General features: G+C 42.2%; 1 protein-coding gene across 5 annotated transcripts in view; it reads right to left on the reverse strand.

The window, feature by feature from the left end:
- znf521 (zinc finger protein 521) overlaps positions 1-17,609 on the reverse strand; it is a 123,964-nt gene that overhangs the window by 87,342 nt on the left and 19,013 nt on the right. For all 5 annotated transcript variants that reach the window (XM_088430038.1, XM_088430039.1, XM_088430041.1 and 2 more), the window contains one exon: positions 11,632-11,835. In XM_088430038.1, the coding sequence (XP_088286164.1) occupies positions 11,632-11,835 (204 nt within the window). The remainder of the gene's footprint in view (positions 1-11,631; positions 11,836-17,609) is intronic.

A 17,609-nucleotide genomic window follows, 5' to 3' on the forward strand; every position in this document is an offset into this window, starting at 1 on the left:
AGATTTTTTTCCAGGGTGAAAAGCAATTTTAGACAACAAGCACCTGGGTTGTAAAATTAAGGGAACGCTATCAGCATGTCCTAAAAAGTCAAACGTCCACTTGAACAAGTACATAACTTGCCTTTAGTTTTCTACAGTAAACGAAATTCCCAAAATGACACTTTTTAAAGGTTCGCTTATAGTTTTGATTTCAAACAAAATATGCAGAGTATCCCCAAGATCCAATCTTCAAACCAATGTTCTGTGTCCAAATAATGAACCCAACATTGGTTAAAAGTAACAAGCTAAAGCTAGCTAGCAACGGCTTAGCAAAACATTGCAAACCGCTCCAACTTGCGGACGTTGTCCTAATATCCGAGTTTATCACAGAGACATGTACCAAGCTGCCACTCTCTGATCAATCGATCGACTGCTCTGGAACGATCACTCGGCCGAGCAGATCGCAGGCGGGATGGATCAGGTGACCTTTAGCTTCTCGGCGCCGTGCGCTGCTCTTAACAGTAACGCGAGAACTCAGTTGCTACCTTGCCGCACGGCTTCCGCATGGCAGAATCCGTTCCTAAAGCGAAGTCCAGCTGCCGACCTCGGAGACCTTCAACGACCCCCATCCCGCACATAAAACTCAATTTATGAGCGCAACCCTCCGGTCTGAAGATGGCAATTAGCGGCGGGGAGCCGATGCGTTTGCCTCGCGTGTTATTTGAGACTCCCTGTCCTGGCGGGTGGTTGGACTCGCCGTATCCTGACGTTTAGGAGTGGCTGCTCCGCAGAGGCCTATAGCGGCCCCCACCCAAGCGCTACACCCCGGCCAACAAAAACATGGACCCCAGGGAGAGGAGGAGGAGGAGGAGAAGGGAAACGTTGAGTCGACGAAAGCCCCAAAAAGTTCCCAAAGCACGGCGGCTAGCAGGATGCCGTCACAGCTGGCTCTGCGCGGCGTTAAACCCCCCCGGGAGACATAAACCTGTCTGAATGGTCACTCTTTCCACTGCCCTCCATTTCCCTCTTTCCTTTCCTCCCATTACTGGCAGCTTTGGCATATACGCCACTGAAGGAAAAACAACTCCGTGGGGATCCGTGCGCGCTACATTTCCATGCAAACCTTTATGAACTGCTAGGGAGTTTAAACAGGATTCGGTGGGGCCGTTTTCTGGTTGGTATGCGCTCATGCAAAGATCGACGAGAACGCTCCACCAAGACCTCCACCGAGGCTTAAACATTGGTGACAGGTATAATGAACAAATGGCAACACTGTAATTATTGAGAAAATACGTCAGTGACATCAGGCCAAAAACCTCTTAAGTTGAACAATTCAGTAAATGACTTTTTTTGGATTTCATTCATAAACTTGCTTAATGTAACGATTACACCGTCATGAGACATTGGATTAACAGCAAAATTTAAAGAACTTTTTTTCACATAATACAGCAAAATACAAAAAAAAATACAAGCTTGATATGTGTAAAATCTTGACAGGATTATGACTGAAAAACTATATATATATATATATATATATATATATATATATATATATATATATATATATATATATATATATATATATCTGTAATATTAGTCTTGAGTTTTTCAGTCATAATCCTGTCATGTTTCAACCCCATTAACGGTTTGACATTCAGTTCCTAGCAGCCAAAAGGATCAAATTGTAATTGAAGCATATAAAAATAAGGGATTAGTAAGCGGACTCTTGAAAGTTGAATGTGCTTTTGGCTTTTGTTTTTGTCTTAGCTACGTATTTATAATTTTAAAGTGAACTAAAGGTATAAAATATACCATATAGAGATAGCAAGCTAGCTACCTAGCTAGCTAGCTAGCTAGCTAGCTAGCTAGATAGATAGATAGATAGATAGATAGATAGATAGATAGATAGATAGATAGATAGATAGATAGATAGATACAGTATATATATAAAAAACACACACACACAATTTTCTTCTGTTTTAAAACCTATAGATATTTTCCGATATCTCGATTTGCAGCAAGATCCAGTGCTAGGTAGCGGTGCAAATATTCGGCCAATCAAAAATTGGTGTCAGGAAGTTTCACACAAAAGAAAACCCAGAGACCACTGAGGAAGCCAAGCTAAGAAACCGTTTTGGTTTCTCTCGCTGGTCACGGCATAAAATCCGTGTAGCATTAATAATGTTGTTAATAGAAGTGCGAGCGGTCTGCCTGGCGGGCCTGGAGCGTGTCCTTGTCAAAGATAAGGCAGATGCCAGCCTTATCTGGCTCTCGCAGCCCCACCCAGCAGTGTTGAGCACTGGATGCACAAGCGGTCAACTCATCAACGGCTAATCACCACCTGCCTCCTCCCAAGACGGCCTCAGACTTTTTTTTTTCTGCAATTGTCACCTTTCTGTTTGTTTCTGCATTCTCCATGAACATGCAACAATTAGTGGGAGCTGAGAAGCTTCCTTGAAAGAAAACATCAATGGTTAATGTAGTTATTGGTAGTCGGTACGAGGCTTAAAACATTTAAATGGATGGATTTATTTGATAAAAGTATCCTTTCTTTGACAAGGACCCTCATTTTTTGCGCCTTGTCCCCATACAAATGACTTCAAAATCGGAACATATACAGTATGGCATATCAAAATTTCAAACACGCAGTTCATGCGCAGTATAAGGCGCACCGGACTATAAGGCGCGCTGTCAGGTTTTGAAGGCTTTTCGGTGTCCCTTATAGTGTGGAAAATACGATATAAAAAGGCCAGCAAGTACAACGTGTGTGATCGTGCATCACAAACACAGCATTGTCCCACATCGGAAACTCACGGGCAACAAATGCCTACCTTTACCATTTGACTGCAAATGCAGCGTAGCAAAGGCTGGTTTGTGAGTGGTTTGTGGCCACGTTATGTGAAGGAGGTCAAGTGGAGCCCGTAGGGCGGTAAACGACACATCATCTAAACCGCAAAGTGAACGCACGCAGGTGCTGCTACTATGTCGCACGTGTGCATGAATGAGCGCTCCAAGCGGATGGCTGATTGAGCAAGGAGTGTTTAATAAGCGACGGCGAGGGCGATGCGAAGGTAAAGAATTGCCGTTTGGCTCCGCCGTTCAAACCGCGGCTCTTGATTCTCATCGCGATTGTTGTTGAGCAGGAAACGGAGCCCTCCGCCGACAAAGGCCGATAAATACTTTATACGGTGCATAATGTGCGCCGCACACGGTCGAGCGAGGGAAAGAGAAAGAGGGGCATTCTCATGAGGGCATATGCTTTGAATTCCTAATGACACTCCTGTTAATGTTACTGGCACAGGCGCGCGGAGAGCCAAAGCCGGCGACTTTAAAGCTCCCGCTTCGTCGTTTTCCTTTCTCCCAATCGCTTCACGCGGAACGGGCGCCCCACATGCCGGCGCAGTCGAGACAGGACCCCAGCCCAAATCGCATGCCGGGAGCGAGTCCCCCTCTCCCCAACCTACCGACGCTCGCCTTGTCAAGTCCTTGTAATCAGCGTGCCGCCCCTTTGTACTGGGGCAAGACGCCCAAACACACACAAACACACGCAAAAACCTCAGCTCCGAGCTGGAATACCGTATTTCGCCGTGTTCGAGTCGACATTTTTTTTCTCATTTCCAATATGGAGGGGGTGGACTCATATCCGACTCAAACTGAGACCACATCTGTGTTCGAATAACATTAATTTGAAAGTGAAACAATAACATTTCGTTTACAAGACTTAAAATGATTATATTTACACCTCTGATTCGATATAGCGTGCAGCGCTTGCACTTTCAAATGCACGTTCGTCAAGCGCCGCCTTATTGTCACTTTGTTGTCAATAACGACGCTGCGTGGATAATTGTTATAGCGGATTTTGACCCATTATGAAAAGGAAAAGACAGCTTGAATTGAATGTCAGCAGTCGGGGGACTACATAGTGTGGATGAACCGATCCAGCAAAGCATTTCTGGAGACCATGTACAGGTCCAAAGATGACTACCCGTGGAAAAGTAATGAGGATGTTTGTGCAAATGACAAGCAGGAAGGAGAGGACGTCCAGGAATTAACGCTTGTCAACACGCTTTGCAAACTATCCACATTGCATTTTTATTCCTAATTTTGTAAATATTCAAATGTGTCAAAAAATAAAGCATCGAAACTTCAAACCGTTTTACAGTTGCAACATTAGTTTAAGCATTTGAGTCTAATACGCGTGCGTACATTGCTACGCCCCGCCCCCTCCCCCATAACCGCAACAATATGTTATCCACATACGATGAAGAAACGCGTCTAAAAGTAGCGTAATTTGATCATTTTAATAACACACACCATGTGTTTTAATTAGATAGCCGTGATGTGTGTAACCCTTAAGGTCAGGGGTAGACCCATACTCGGGTTTTTGTAAAATTCACCCAAATTGAAGTCAAAAAGGGGAGGGGTCGACTCGCACAGGGAGAAATACGGTAATGAGGTCCCGCTCTTGTCACTTACTCGTCTTGTGTGAGCCATTTTGAAGCAAATATAACCCTGGCACAGCGTTCTTGGCACCGGCATAGTAGATGTTGGATCAATGCAGAAAGTTAGAGAGTACAGCTAATGGGATCCTGTTGGAAACTGTTAAAAAACACAGCACGGGCTGCCAGCACGCTGCTCATAGTCAGGGGATGTTACTAAACGTTTCCATGCGGCTGACCCGAAGACTCCACGTAAATGCCTTCGAACTGGAGGAAAGCATGCATCGCGGCTTTCGGGAACCATCGCCCCGCTCGCCGTCAGATGGTGTATTAGAAACGTGTCCGTTTCCATCACATTACCTCATCACTCTGCATTTTGCGGAGGATGTTATTGTTTGGAGCGTTAGCATGGCACGCTCATAAATCCGAGATGTGCTTTATTGAAGCCGAGCGCGATGTCTACAGGGAAGAAGGGGGAAAAAATCTACATAATATAAATCCATACGTGGCCCAGTTATCTCTCTCGGCTTCTCCGTCGCACCCTTTTCTGATTGATTCCTTTATCTGGGGGAAGCAGAAGACATGCTCTGTTTGCTCGCGCGGCGGCTGGCAGGAAAACAGAGAAAGACACTTATTAAAAAGGTCATCTCGCAGAGGGTTAAAATAGCCGGGCGCCAATCTCGAGAGACGGGGAGGGAAGGAGGGGCTAAGGACACCGGAAAGGTGTTGCTCCGGGGAGCTGCAGCCGTAATGAAAGAACGGCTCGACGTGAGCAAATATGCGCAAAGCTCCTTCGTATCAAACCTGGCTCGAATTTCATATTCAAATACCCGTCGAAAAGAACCGATGACCGATTATCAATCGGAAGAATCGAGTAGTCCGTTAGACATTTTTCAAATTAAAATGGTCTAAAACACTATAATTCTGTAGTCATTGATAAAAACAGACTTCTTTTGGCTTAAATCAAACATCTGCGTTCAACTTAAGCAAGCGTTTCTTGCGTTATCGCTGAATCGGTTTCAAAACCGGTTGGTGAAAATAAAACGAATCGCACTTGTGTATTAGATCCTTGTTGTGTGGTTATTTTTGTTTAATCACAATCAAAAATAATGCTTAATCAGCAAGTCGATAAGGAGGTCAGAAGGCCAACTTGAAAATGAACCTACTTTACCAAATATAGGGCGCACCTGTGTATAGGACGCACCTTTCATTTTAGGGTCAAATTCTGCTATTTTCCATGTTGCTGCGTAGAGGGCGCACCGTCACTTTGGCAGCAATGTTAAAACTACAGAAAAAAAACCTGAACAAATCTAACTCTTCGGCAGTTTATCATCTCTCCCCGTGACACAGCTCGAGATCTTTTTGAAGTTGGGCAGCACCCGTGTTTCACCGAGTTTATGATTGTGTGTATATGCCAATAGGGTGTATAGTGCGCAGGGCCATTCAAATGTCATTCTAATTCCAAATTCACATCTCAAAATCTCATTCAAAACGGAGCGCAACGGATTCGGTTAGGGGGGTCTTTGGCGCTTCTAAGGACACAAGGAAAGAAGAAATGGCCGAACGTACGCGTGTACATGCACAAAGCCATTCAAATACCTTCAGTAAACTCGGTAACCCGATACATTATTTTTTCTTTACTGGTACACGAGGCGTATGGAGAAGTGCGTCTCCTCGCCTCAAAACAACTTCACTTCCTTTAGCGGGAAGACAAAGAAATGGCGAAGCGTCGTTTTGGCGAGCCCCGCGGAAAAAAAAAGAGCCTCCGGCCTCCCGTTTCTTCCCCAAGGCGGCCTAAAGCCCCGTCGGCAGGATGCTGATCCCCACATGGAAACCTGATCCGCAGCCATCCTGGAGCCGCGGGGGCCACCCCCGCCTCCCCTCGGAGCCCCCGAAGTCAAAGGGGTGCTGCGGTTTGGAGGGGGGACATTCCTGCAGTCCTACCCCAGCTGGCCTCAAATCTCCGGAGGAGCATTCTTGCAGCCGTGCCCGTAGCCTTTACTCGGGATCTCCGGGGGAGCATTCCTGAAGCCCTGCCCCGGCCCAGCCGAGGCTCCCCGGGGACGCATTCCTGCAGCACTCGCTCTCCTTCTCCCCCTCCCCCTCGCTCCCTCCCTCGCCTTCCTCCGCAGTCCAGCATTAGTGCGATCGATAGCGCCGATTGCATCTGGGACGCCGGGCGATCCATACCCGCGCGCTCCCTTAGCGCACTGCAGTGGTCATGGCTTAAGTGCACGGAAAGGTGTTATACCTCCGCCAGACGGGGTGGGGGACGGCGGGGCCGGGGGACCGGGGGGGAGACAATGGTCGCCATTGATCGTCGTGACACGGAACATCTTTCTCTTTCTTTCGCTCTGTCTTGGGCGCGGTCACTTTTAGCTTCTTTCAGAGTTTGACCTGCTATGTAGCCGTTTTTATAGCTACCGTTTCGGCTCCTACGGAAATTTACCACAACGGGGCCCGAGAACCCGTGGTCGGATAATGCATAGCGTAGCAATAGTAATATGTGTCTGCTTTGCACAATCGCGCCGCTTTCGAGCCAGGACAATCAACTTTTGGTGTTTCACGATGTTTTGCTAGCAGTGATCGGATGATGTGTTTTTCTTGGTGAAGCGGTATGTGGTTACTCGCCGAAAATTTTCCTTCTCCACCCAATAATTTCAGTGCTTTACATGAAATGACATTTATGGATAAATTGGCAGAATCATTTGGGAAAAAAAAGTTACTCAAAAAAGAATGTGATTTATGATTTTGATTCTTCATATATTCTCAATCAGATTTATGATGTGGATGATACCGTGTGAGCTGAAATGACTGACTTCAGATCTTTTAAGACGTAGATGCTTATTTTCTGGAATGACGTTTTTTCAGAGTTGATGACTTGAATATTTGGTATTTTCTAAGCCAGATTTATGATGTGGAAGGCACCTTGTGACATGGAATGGGTTTTTTTATTGTTCATAGCTGTGTATTTTCAATACTTAACAGCCTGAATTCTTGGTGTTTGATCTGTTTGCTGCCCTGTGACCTGGAATGACCTTTAGTTCATAGCTGTTAATTTTCAAGCGCTGATAACTTGACATTTTGGTATTTTCTCATCATTTTAAAGATTTGGATGACGTTCAGTTCATAGTGGTGCATTTACAAGAGTTAATATTTTGAAATATTGGGATTTTCTCAGGTAGCTTTTTGTTGTGGATGACTATTTATGACCTCAAAGGGCTTTTAGTTCATAGTTGTACATTTTAAAAAGTTAATAGCTTGAATTCCTGGTATTTTATCAGTTACTTTATGATGTGGATGACTGTTTAGTTCAGACTAAAGTTTAGACTTTTAGTTTTTAATGATGTAGGTGACGGTTTATGACCTGGAACGACTGAGTTCACAGTTGTGAATTTCCAGGAGTTAATAGCTTGAATTTTTTTTGACCTCTTAATGGGTTGGACACCATTTGAAGCTGAAGCCGCTTCCAAACTTTTCCCTCGTACCGCACAAAAGTTCAAATTAATTCGGGGGGGGATACCAAAAAATTATTCATCATGCTGATTTCAGGTTATTTTTGAATGCCATGTTCTTAGTAAACAATTGTATGTTAGTAAGCATTGTGGTAGCTTAGTATTAGCGAAAGCGCTCAACAATAACACCCGCTCATTTTGAAATGAATGTGGCGCTACCATAATGCGTTGTTGTTGTTTTTTTACCAAAAAGAAAGGGTTTCAAATGACGCGGATCTTTTAGCAGGTGCTGCTTCTTGATTAAACAATGTCTCTAATAAAGCATCCATCTGTGAGTGGAGGCTGGATATAAGGCAGATTAATTGGTCATGGATGTCTACATAATGCCACAAAGGAAATCTCCTCCCATATTTCTGCGCGTACACAAACAGACACACACAGTCGTACTTAGTATGCCATCTCCAAGTTTCTTTTTTCCGACAGTGTTTGAATACTAATAGAGTGTTTCTGCACAATCACAATGCCCTAATGGCAATTAGAATCTTTTGTTTGCTTTCCACAGGGGCTCTTATCTAAACTCTGTTTTTTTTTTTTTTTTTTTTTCTATCAGCATTGAGCAATTAAGAGTTATTTGTCCGTAAGATTGACATTTATAAAAGCCCGGCTTCATTATATGAGGAATATGGCCGAGTCAGTCGCGACCACAAAGTACAAAGCGGCTCTCGACATAAAAGCTTCAAATCAAATATCGAACTCTCGCAACGCCGCCGACTATTTCCCGACTATTACACCACAAAATAAGTCTAATTACAGCAAAGAGAATTTTAATTCTAGCCCCTGCCGCCTCTTGAATAATGCCCTTTGTGTCTTGATGTTCCCAAACAGATAAATCAAGAGTTAGATGGATGAAATTGGATAAGGACGACCGTGTTAAAGAAGGTTCAGCGCCTATACGTTCCGCTAAAAGGCTGGCGTTGGCTGCCAATGAAAGCCGAGCGTGCTTTGATTTTTCAGTCGCTCGTTGCAAATGCGCACACCCGAGGCCGCGTGCACGCTGGCAATAAGCACGCGTGTGTGCGTTTGCGTTTGTGTGAAGGGAAGGGACAAATGAATGCGCGAGCTTGAGTCGTGTTGTCGCGCGACAGAAGCTCGCCGGTGCAGCTGTCCGGCCGTTTTCTTGTCGGAAAACGAAAACGAGACGGCGCATCGTTAACTTAAATATAAACATAAAGTGTCAGAGATGTTCTCAAAAAGAAATAATTAGAAATTAACATTTGTCCACAGAAAATATTCCACTTAAAGTATCTTCTTTTGCGAGTTGTGTTTACAAAAATAAGGCACTGACAGGTAACGAGAGGTGGCACCTGACAAGTTGGGTCAAACCATTCTAGTATGGGGAAAATCTGGCTTTTTTTGACAATAATGAAATTAAATAACTTGCTGAACATAAATTTTAATTTCCTAATATATTGTCTTGAAACAATTAATTCAATACATTTTTTAAAAGATTTTTGCATGTCTGTTTGTTCATTTCATTTACTCGTACCCCCATTTGAGAACCACTGATCTAGACTCACCCGCGGCCCTAATGAGAACAAGCGCTATAGAAAATGGATGACTCGATATAACGTTGAAGCGCCACAGTACAGTACTGCCTCTTCCAAAATGTTAAAAATAGCACAGACAACACAAATCATTCATGATTCATTACAAGACTTCTCAACTGGAATACAACTGGCGCTATCGAGCAGACGCAGCAGCATAGAGCAGCAGAATTGCTCTAATTTATTAATCCGTCGTTAAGAATGCTGTCTGAAGTCATGAGTGAGGTATAATTAAGTGCACTACTTGGCTATGGCCTACAGGGGCACTGTTGAGTATGTCTCAACTTGTTGAACGTTAGGTATATTTCAACCACTTTGAAAATGTTTTCAGCCAAACACCCCCTAACCAGCGCAAAGTATTTTTTGGATGAAAATTAGAAGAAGAAAAAACTTAGAATACTGTGCCATTTGTTTTAATTTGTAGTGAGATATCTAGTATTTTTGTTTTTGTTTTTTTTAACTCAGAAAATCCAGAAGATTGTATCACATTTCATATCTAGCTCATCTGCCTTTTTTTTAAACATTTTTAAACCTGAAGATGTGTTTTTACGTATACATGAGGACATTCATTTACTGTAGTTATACAAAAAATTATTTTGAGACTCTCCTTGACTCTAATACTTGAGAAAAAAAAGTACAGTATATATATATATATATATATATATATATATATATATATATATATATATATATATATATATATATATATATATATATTTGTAGTTGATTTTCATATTGTTGATGCAGGAAATTTAGTGGAACGCCCATCCCTCGTTGCTAGGCAGAATTTGCAGTATTCAATCATTTTTAGCCTTGAGGCCTATTAAATAAAATTCCCATGTCAACTACACACACACGCACACAATTCTGTGGTCAGCTGTCTTGGCAGCTTCTTCTACTGTAGACTGTAAGTGTTGTATATCTTAGGCCGTTTGTCATTATTGCTATGTAAACAATGCTATATTAATACATTTCACTTCATTACAGGAATAGCGGGAACGCTATGGCTGATTACAAGTCAAGTTCAGGAATATAGAGTATTTTAAATACACAAAATTTGGGGAAAAACTGCTACGCCTGGTGTCCAAGGTCCACTGACCAACAAAAACAATTAGAACAAGTTAGTTAGCACTCAATCCAACGGCACAGAATGGACTAGGTTTCTTTTTGGAGGTTCCAACGAATGTTAAAAAAAAAGGAGCCCGGTGGCGGCAGAAACCCAGATGTGCAAAGGAGGACGGTATGTCCGGGAGTGGAAGACACACACATACACACAAAAACCTTCAAATCACATCATTAGTTCTCTCCGCCACCTTGTCAGCGTATTTATAGCAGCGTTCATCCATCAACAGGTCAATGACACACACTGCCAATGGCACCCTTCTTTTCCGCTTCCGCTGGCAGCGGGCTAGCATGGTCGTTGCTATGGCGGTGGCGGGGGGGCGCTGGCAAACTGGAGTCTGGGGACTCCCACGGGTTCATGAGCCGTGGCTTGCGGATATACAAATTAATTTGAAAGAAATTATGATGTGGCATCATGTCAGGTACATACCGACGTTACATATGGGGACCAGTGGCCAATAAAGGAAACATAATAAGCCAATTGATCCTCCAAGCTTAGCTTTGGGCCAATTAAAGTTGCTCTAATGTGGCATATAAAATACAGCTGACATATCTGCAATAATTGTTTTTGTTTAGTTTGGGTTTTTTTTTCAAAATGGCAACTATTAATTCCATAAAAAATACTAGAATAAAACATTAATAATGATGATCAATTTCCATGACACTTTTAAACAGGAACTTTTTCTTAAAAACGCGTCGCGCTACATCGCAATTTGGTTCATGGTTGAGCGGCTAAATCCCACGGACGGGAAATCCGGACCAAACGCGAAAGGTACCGAGCCCAAACCGAAGCCAACGTAACTCATCGCGCTCTCATTAGCTCGCAGTCAACTAGCATACGGACAGCCTATTTGTAGGTGACATCTGTAGGTATTGATGTGCAGCAAACATGACTAATGTGTGCCAGGCCGAGCCAAAGCGGCAGTCTGGCGTGGCACACCCCCTCGGCGCGGCGACGCCGTATTCTCCGGCGAGGGCGAGGAAGTGAGTGGCAGAGTGGCGGGCAGGCGCGGCGGGCTGAGCGTTGTTTACCTGTCAGCTGGCATTGATTAATCTTGTGTTCGGTGAGATCGCTCAGCGACTCGAACACCTGCCGGCAGCTGTCGCAGCTGTGCAGCGCCGGTTCCTCGTCCTCTTCCTCTCCCTCCTCGACTTCCTCGGGAGAGAGCAGCCTCTTCTTCCTCAGACGCCCGCTGTCCGCGTCCTCCGACGCCCTCTCGGGGGCGCACTCTGGATCTGGAGACCAACGGGAAATGGCATTACAGCGGAACCCCGACATACGAAATTAAACCGTAAGGCGGGCGATAGAAACCTTTGCTAAATAGCTAATGCTAATGTGAAACCCCAGATAAAAACATCAAAATTGTATACACGTTAAAAACTGGTAACAAAATAGGAGGTGCTACGATACGATTAAATGACACCGTAAATTAAAAAAAATATCTAAAGGGAAAATGAAATTCACCCTTGAGGGATGTCGACTCGAGCTACTTATGGCTATAATCCCTAGCGAGCGTAGCCTAGCCTAGCCTTCTTCGTATTTCTCGATTCTCATCAGTTTCCATACTAATCATCTACTTACTTCTACCTTTAACGTCACTAGCAAACTTGAGAACCATGGCTAACAAATTCAAGTTGGAATTGAGCGCTAAAATGCACAGTAAATATTGTAAGCACTCAGCCGAGATCAAGTCTTTAGCATGTTTGGATTTTAATGACACCGTGATGGCATTTTGGTGACACCGTGACACCGACCAATAGCAGACCAGCATCTTAGTGGCACGTTGCAGAGCAGGCAGTTTGACGCCAATAGAAAATAAGAGCAATTACCTAAAAAACGCCTGAAGAGGGAGGCAGAACAACATAAACACAGCCAACCCAACAGGTCATGACAGTTTTTGATACTGTAAAGCGGGAAAAACGCCATAAAAAGGAAAAACTTAGCCTTCCACTTCGTCACGCGAATAAAACGTAAGCCAGGGACGCCGTAACGCCGGGTCCTCTGTATATCGACATCTTTTGGGCGGCAATAAACTAGCTTTCCAAAGCTTAGATTTCATAATGAAAAAAAAAACAACAATAAAAAGTGTAATAAAAATGCAGGTTCACTTTGGGTCCTTGTAACTCAACCACTCGTGCCAAAGCAAAAATGTTGGACAGAAACACACAAACACACTCACACACACGCCTCTGTTATTAGAAATGGTTTTATGCCGTGTTTGCCCTGCTTCACCCAAGCAAAACTTCACTATATGAGAGCAGAGAAAGTGTAGTTAATAAATCCTCGGCTGCAGCTTTTGGCTGGACTGGACAAAAAAAAAAAAAAAAAAAAAAAAAACAGCAGGCAGCAGTGGTGGATTGCATGAGTCAGGAGACAAAACATATTAAGCAGACATTCCTGGCCACAACAGTGCAGTAACACACAAATCCGCGTGTGTGTGTCGCACAGCCGTCATGACACACTTCCCTAAATTATTCAGCCCCACTTGGAAGCAGCACTGGGTCACGCACATCAATATTCTTCAGTCCATCCGCACGTTAACCTTTGGTCGCCGTCGCGCATCCGCCGACGGGATGACCGCCGACGTGCCTCTTTTTAATCACAACTTTGCCACGTGAAAACAAGAAGAAGCTGAAAAGCCGGCGCGGCTTTTATGAGCGGGCGGCGTTTCTCGCCCTCCCCCGCCGTGACCAATGCACTTCACAATAAGGCTGATTAAAAAGCCACACTTACAATCATGGGCGGCCCGGCGGAGGCCCTGTGGGGCCCAGGAGCTCGTGTACTTCACCGGCAGCCATTTTAAACCTCCATCACGCTTGCATGGACTCAGGTAACATTAAGAGGGAAGCGTCCCTTTAATAACACATACATTCTGCTTGAAATTTGATGACATTTCCTAAAGTGATACATAATACACACAAACAAGGCCTTTAAATGTCTACTTTCAGTTTTTAGTCCATTCATGCAGTCAAACGTTTTTTATTTTTCGTCTATAGTTATTCAACTATGTGGAATAAATCAACAATCTTTTTACGTAGCAGGTCATTATCACCCATTGTGTAATTTAGAGCTTTATAATAAAGCGGTAAATGTTTTTGGCTCATGACCCGATGAAGGACAAGGTAAAGGTAATGAATGGGTGTATGGATGTTTTTGGAATATTTTTCTGTTGTTGACATTTTGTGGGAGATAAATGGGTCAAATTAACCCACAAATATGAGTGCCATTAGTTAACAAGCGGGTACTTTTAATTTTTAGGACTGAAATTTTACAAACCATTGTCTCTCCTTGTTAGGTTGCGGGTCAGATTGACCAACTGCGATTTTTTTAAACAAGTAACTAAAAAAAATATGATTATTTGTGATATAGACACCAAATTAATATTTAGATTATTATTTTCTCTAGTGAGACACTTTTTATGACGGGTTAAATTGAACCAGAAAGTCAATTGATGTTGGCAAAAAAAAACATAAAAAACCATAAATTTTACAACACACATATATATATATATATATATATATATATATATATATATATATATATATATATATATATATATATATTTTTTTTTTTTTTTTTTTTTTTAATTATTTTTTTTTGGGTAAAATTTATGGTTTTTTATGTCATATATATATATATATATATATATATATATATATATATATATATAAAGTGAAATGACTATAATAGCTACATCAAAGAAAATGTGTAGAAGGTGCTGCTGATTTGGTTAGCAGCCGAGTTCAAATGGGCTAAAAAACTAAAACTTTGAGACGCGGGTGTGAACGATAGTTTCTCTATGTAAAAATGATTACCTGAGACCGGTCCTGACTTTTACTAAAGTTTGGGTACACCGAGGAGATAAGGCATGCATGCATCTCATCAAGCTCACTCGGGTTTTGCCCCCCGCCCCTTTACTACCACCTTTCCTCAACAGCCCCCAACTCACAGCAAAGTATTGATGCCACATCACACCCTCCATTGTCCTTCCCTCCCGCAGACTGAACATGCCCTCTAAAAATATCAGCCCGGTGGTCCCCGTTGGGAGCATGCAGAAGAGAGCGGAAGGTGTTTCATGAAAATGAAAATCCCAACCCAATCCTCACAGACGCAAGCCTTTGTCGCTCTGGGGGCCAAACGCCACACAATATAGACCTCATCTACGGACACGGAATGACAATAGGCACTAGAAAGTCAACTCTTTTTCAAGCATATGCCTGTGAAATCCTTTTAGATATTGTTTACGCCGAATGCCGTTTAGAATCCTTAATTTAGCTGATGACACCGCTAACTCCTTCCTAATAAATGAATAGCCGCACGAAATGTAAACTGATGCATCATCAGATGTGTCCTGACAGCTGCATTAACATTATACACCAAAAAAACATACAAACTAGTCAGCGTTATTAGCTGGTTACCCAACACCATTAAATTGAATGTAACTTGATGGTCGAATTATTACATGCTGGCCCTTTTAACCAAACCTGACAATAAAAGCTTATAACCAAGGTTTATACAAATGAAACACAATTTTATCGAGTGACATGATGGTATGAGAGCGTTTCTAGCTGGTGCATCAACCATTACACACGAAAAAAGGCTGTTGCGGGAGAATTATTCTCGTTGTAGGCTAGTGACATGCTAATGTATCAGCAACATCACTTTGAAATGATTTTATGGTGAAATTATTACACATTGCTGCTTTAAAGTCTCAAAAATACAAATTAGCAACAGCAATGATCATTCAAAAGAGTTAGCACCAATGCTAATGCTATAAAAGGTGTCCTGCCTGGTTGTTCATTGAAAGAAAACAATCCAAGTTCACTAATATTGAGGGCAAACAACTAGCTAGCATACTATAAACATTCCTTTGACTCAATCATTTTATGGTAAAAGTAAGGAAGGCAGTCCACCAATCAAAGAAATGTGTCCTTCTATCTGTAAATTTGCAGAACAACAATAAAATAGAGCTCCGAAAAGTGTATTCAAAAAGAGTTTTGAAAACATAATATTAAAAAGATAGAAATTATGTATATAATGGATAAGATCTTGCATAAAGGTTTGATTTGTTATATCCTGTATATGTTTGTATATGTATGATTGTAAATATGAATTATGTACTGTTGCTGTAAATGCTGTTTTTTTTTGTAAATACCTGACGCTGATAGTCCAATGCGGATCATACATTGCAAAAAATGTTCTTGTTCTCTACGGTATTATTATCGCATTCACAATGAATGAAATAGCCAATAATAGCTGAAATGAGAGTGAATTTTGGTTAATTAATCACTTCTAGCCCACGTAAAAACGAATGAAATAAACGTCCATCTGATGCAACGATGGACGCGATACGTTGGAAGTGGGGGGGGCGGATTTGACATCTGCATGGGAGGGGTTTAGATGGCGAGGGGAGTGGCATGACGGTGGCTGTCGTGCGGAGCTCTTGACACGGCAAGGTCACATCCAACCCCGGGATTAAAGAGCCACGTCGATACTTGAGGTTCCTGCGCCCGTGGGCCTTTACAGTAATCTATCAGATCAGGACATCTCCTCGCAGGCTCTCCGGGACGGGCAGCCGATCGATAGCGACGCCCGCGCACGCGCGGGCTGACGATCGCACCGACAAGCGACGTCGAGTTTTGCATGGCCCCGATTAAATGAAGTCACCGATGTGCCGAAAAAGAGGGGAGATGTTTTGAGGGCTGATCCAGAGTCTGATAAGCCCAAAGTAAGACGATCGTCACTCCCACTGAGAAATTATTCATGAGGGTGAATCGAATGACGGAAAGATTTATTTCAGAGTGAGTTACGGTAGACCTGACTGTATTTTCTCCATCTACTCTCTAAGTCTCGCTCTCTTATTTTGCACCAGGTATTTTCAAACATGACTTTACCCCAATACTTTATTTGGGAAAAAAAAATAAACATAAAGTGTAAAACGTATAAATTGAGAAGATAAAATCAGAAGTTAATGTTAAGTACCGTATTATCCGCACTATATGGCACACCTAAAAGCCGTAATTTTTTTTAAAAGCTGATGGTTCGCCTTATGATCAGAACTATTTATGATTGGAAAATAATTGAAATAAAATGATCACTAATGGAGCAATCTGAAAAATTATGACAAATATCTTCTGATCCATCTAACTAATCAGATCTAAAGCTGCAATGTTAATCGATTAATAGACAGCTACTCAGCAATTAAATTGCTCATTAAACATCTTTGATAAATGATGATGAATGAGTTCAATTCAAAATTGTCCAAATTCTTAGAATTTCAATCTCTCACCAGTAAATATTTATCCTATTTCTGTCGTCCTCCACGTAAGAAAATTTAATCTTTGTGTCCAATCAAAATAAAATATAAAAAATTGACTTCACTTAGAGGCGTAAAATGTAACATTTTCTTGACTTGACTTGTTACGTAAACCAGTAACCAAAAAAACATTTAGTTTTTTTTTACTGTCATTTTTGAATGAAACTAAAATAAAAACCTGATTTTTTTTTTTTAGACACAATTCATTGATTAATTGTGAAAATAATCAAAAGATGAATCATTTTTTAAATCATTCTTAGCTGCGCCCCTGGATCTTTATAAAATCTGCTTTTGAAAACAAAGTACTTGCACCTCAGCATGTTGCATTTTGCCTTCACAAGACTTGATTAAATCGATAAACCCACGCAGTCATCATTATTCTTAATCAATTACTTGATTTTTAAGTGCATTTAGGGCATATTTGCACTAGTTCACTTCAACTGTACTTGAGCCCACTTGCCCGGTAAAAGTCTTGTTTATGATTGGCTAGCGAGTGTTGTGACGACGCCCTCTTGCCAGCCAGTCATTATAACCACCATCAACCAGAACAACACCAAAAAATAATAATACACAAATTACATACGGTCACAACATGTGAGGCCAATCAAAGCACAAGCCACACATTGTATTTTTCATACTATAAGCCGCAACTTTTTTCTCATGATTTGAGCCCTGCGGCTTATAGTCCAGTCT

Source organism: Hippichthys cyanospilos, chromosome 12 (genome assembly GCF_059441005.1).
Source record: "Hippichthys cyanospilos isolate Australia breed blue-spotted pipefish chromosome 12, RoL_Hcya_1.0, whole genome shotgun sequence".
Taxonomy (NCBI): Eukaryota; Metazoa; Chordata; class Actinopteri; order Syngnathiformes; family Syngnathidae; genus Hippichthys; species Hippichthys cyanospilos.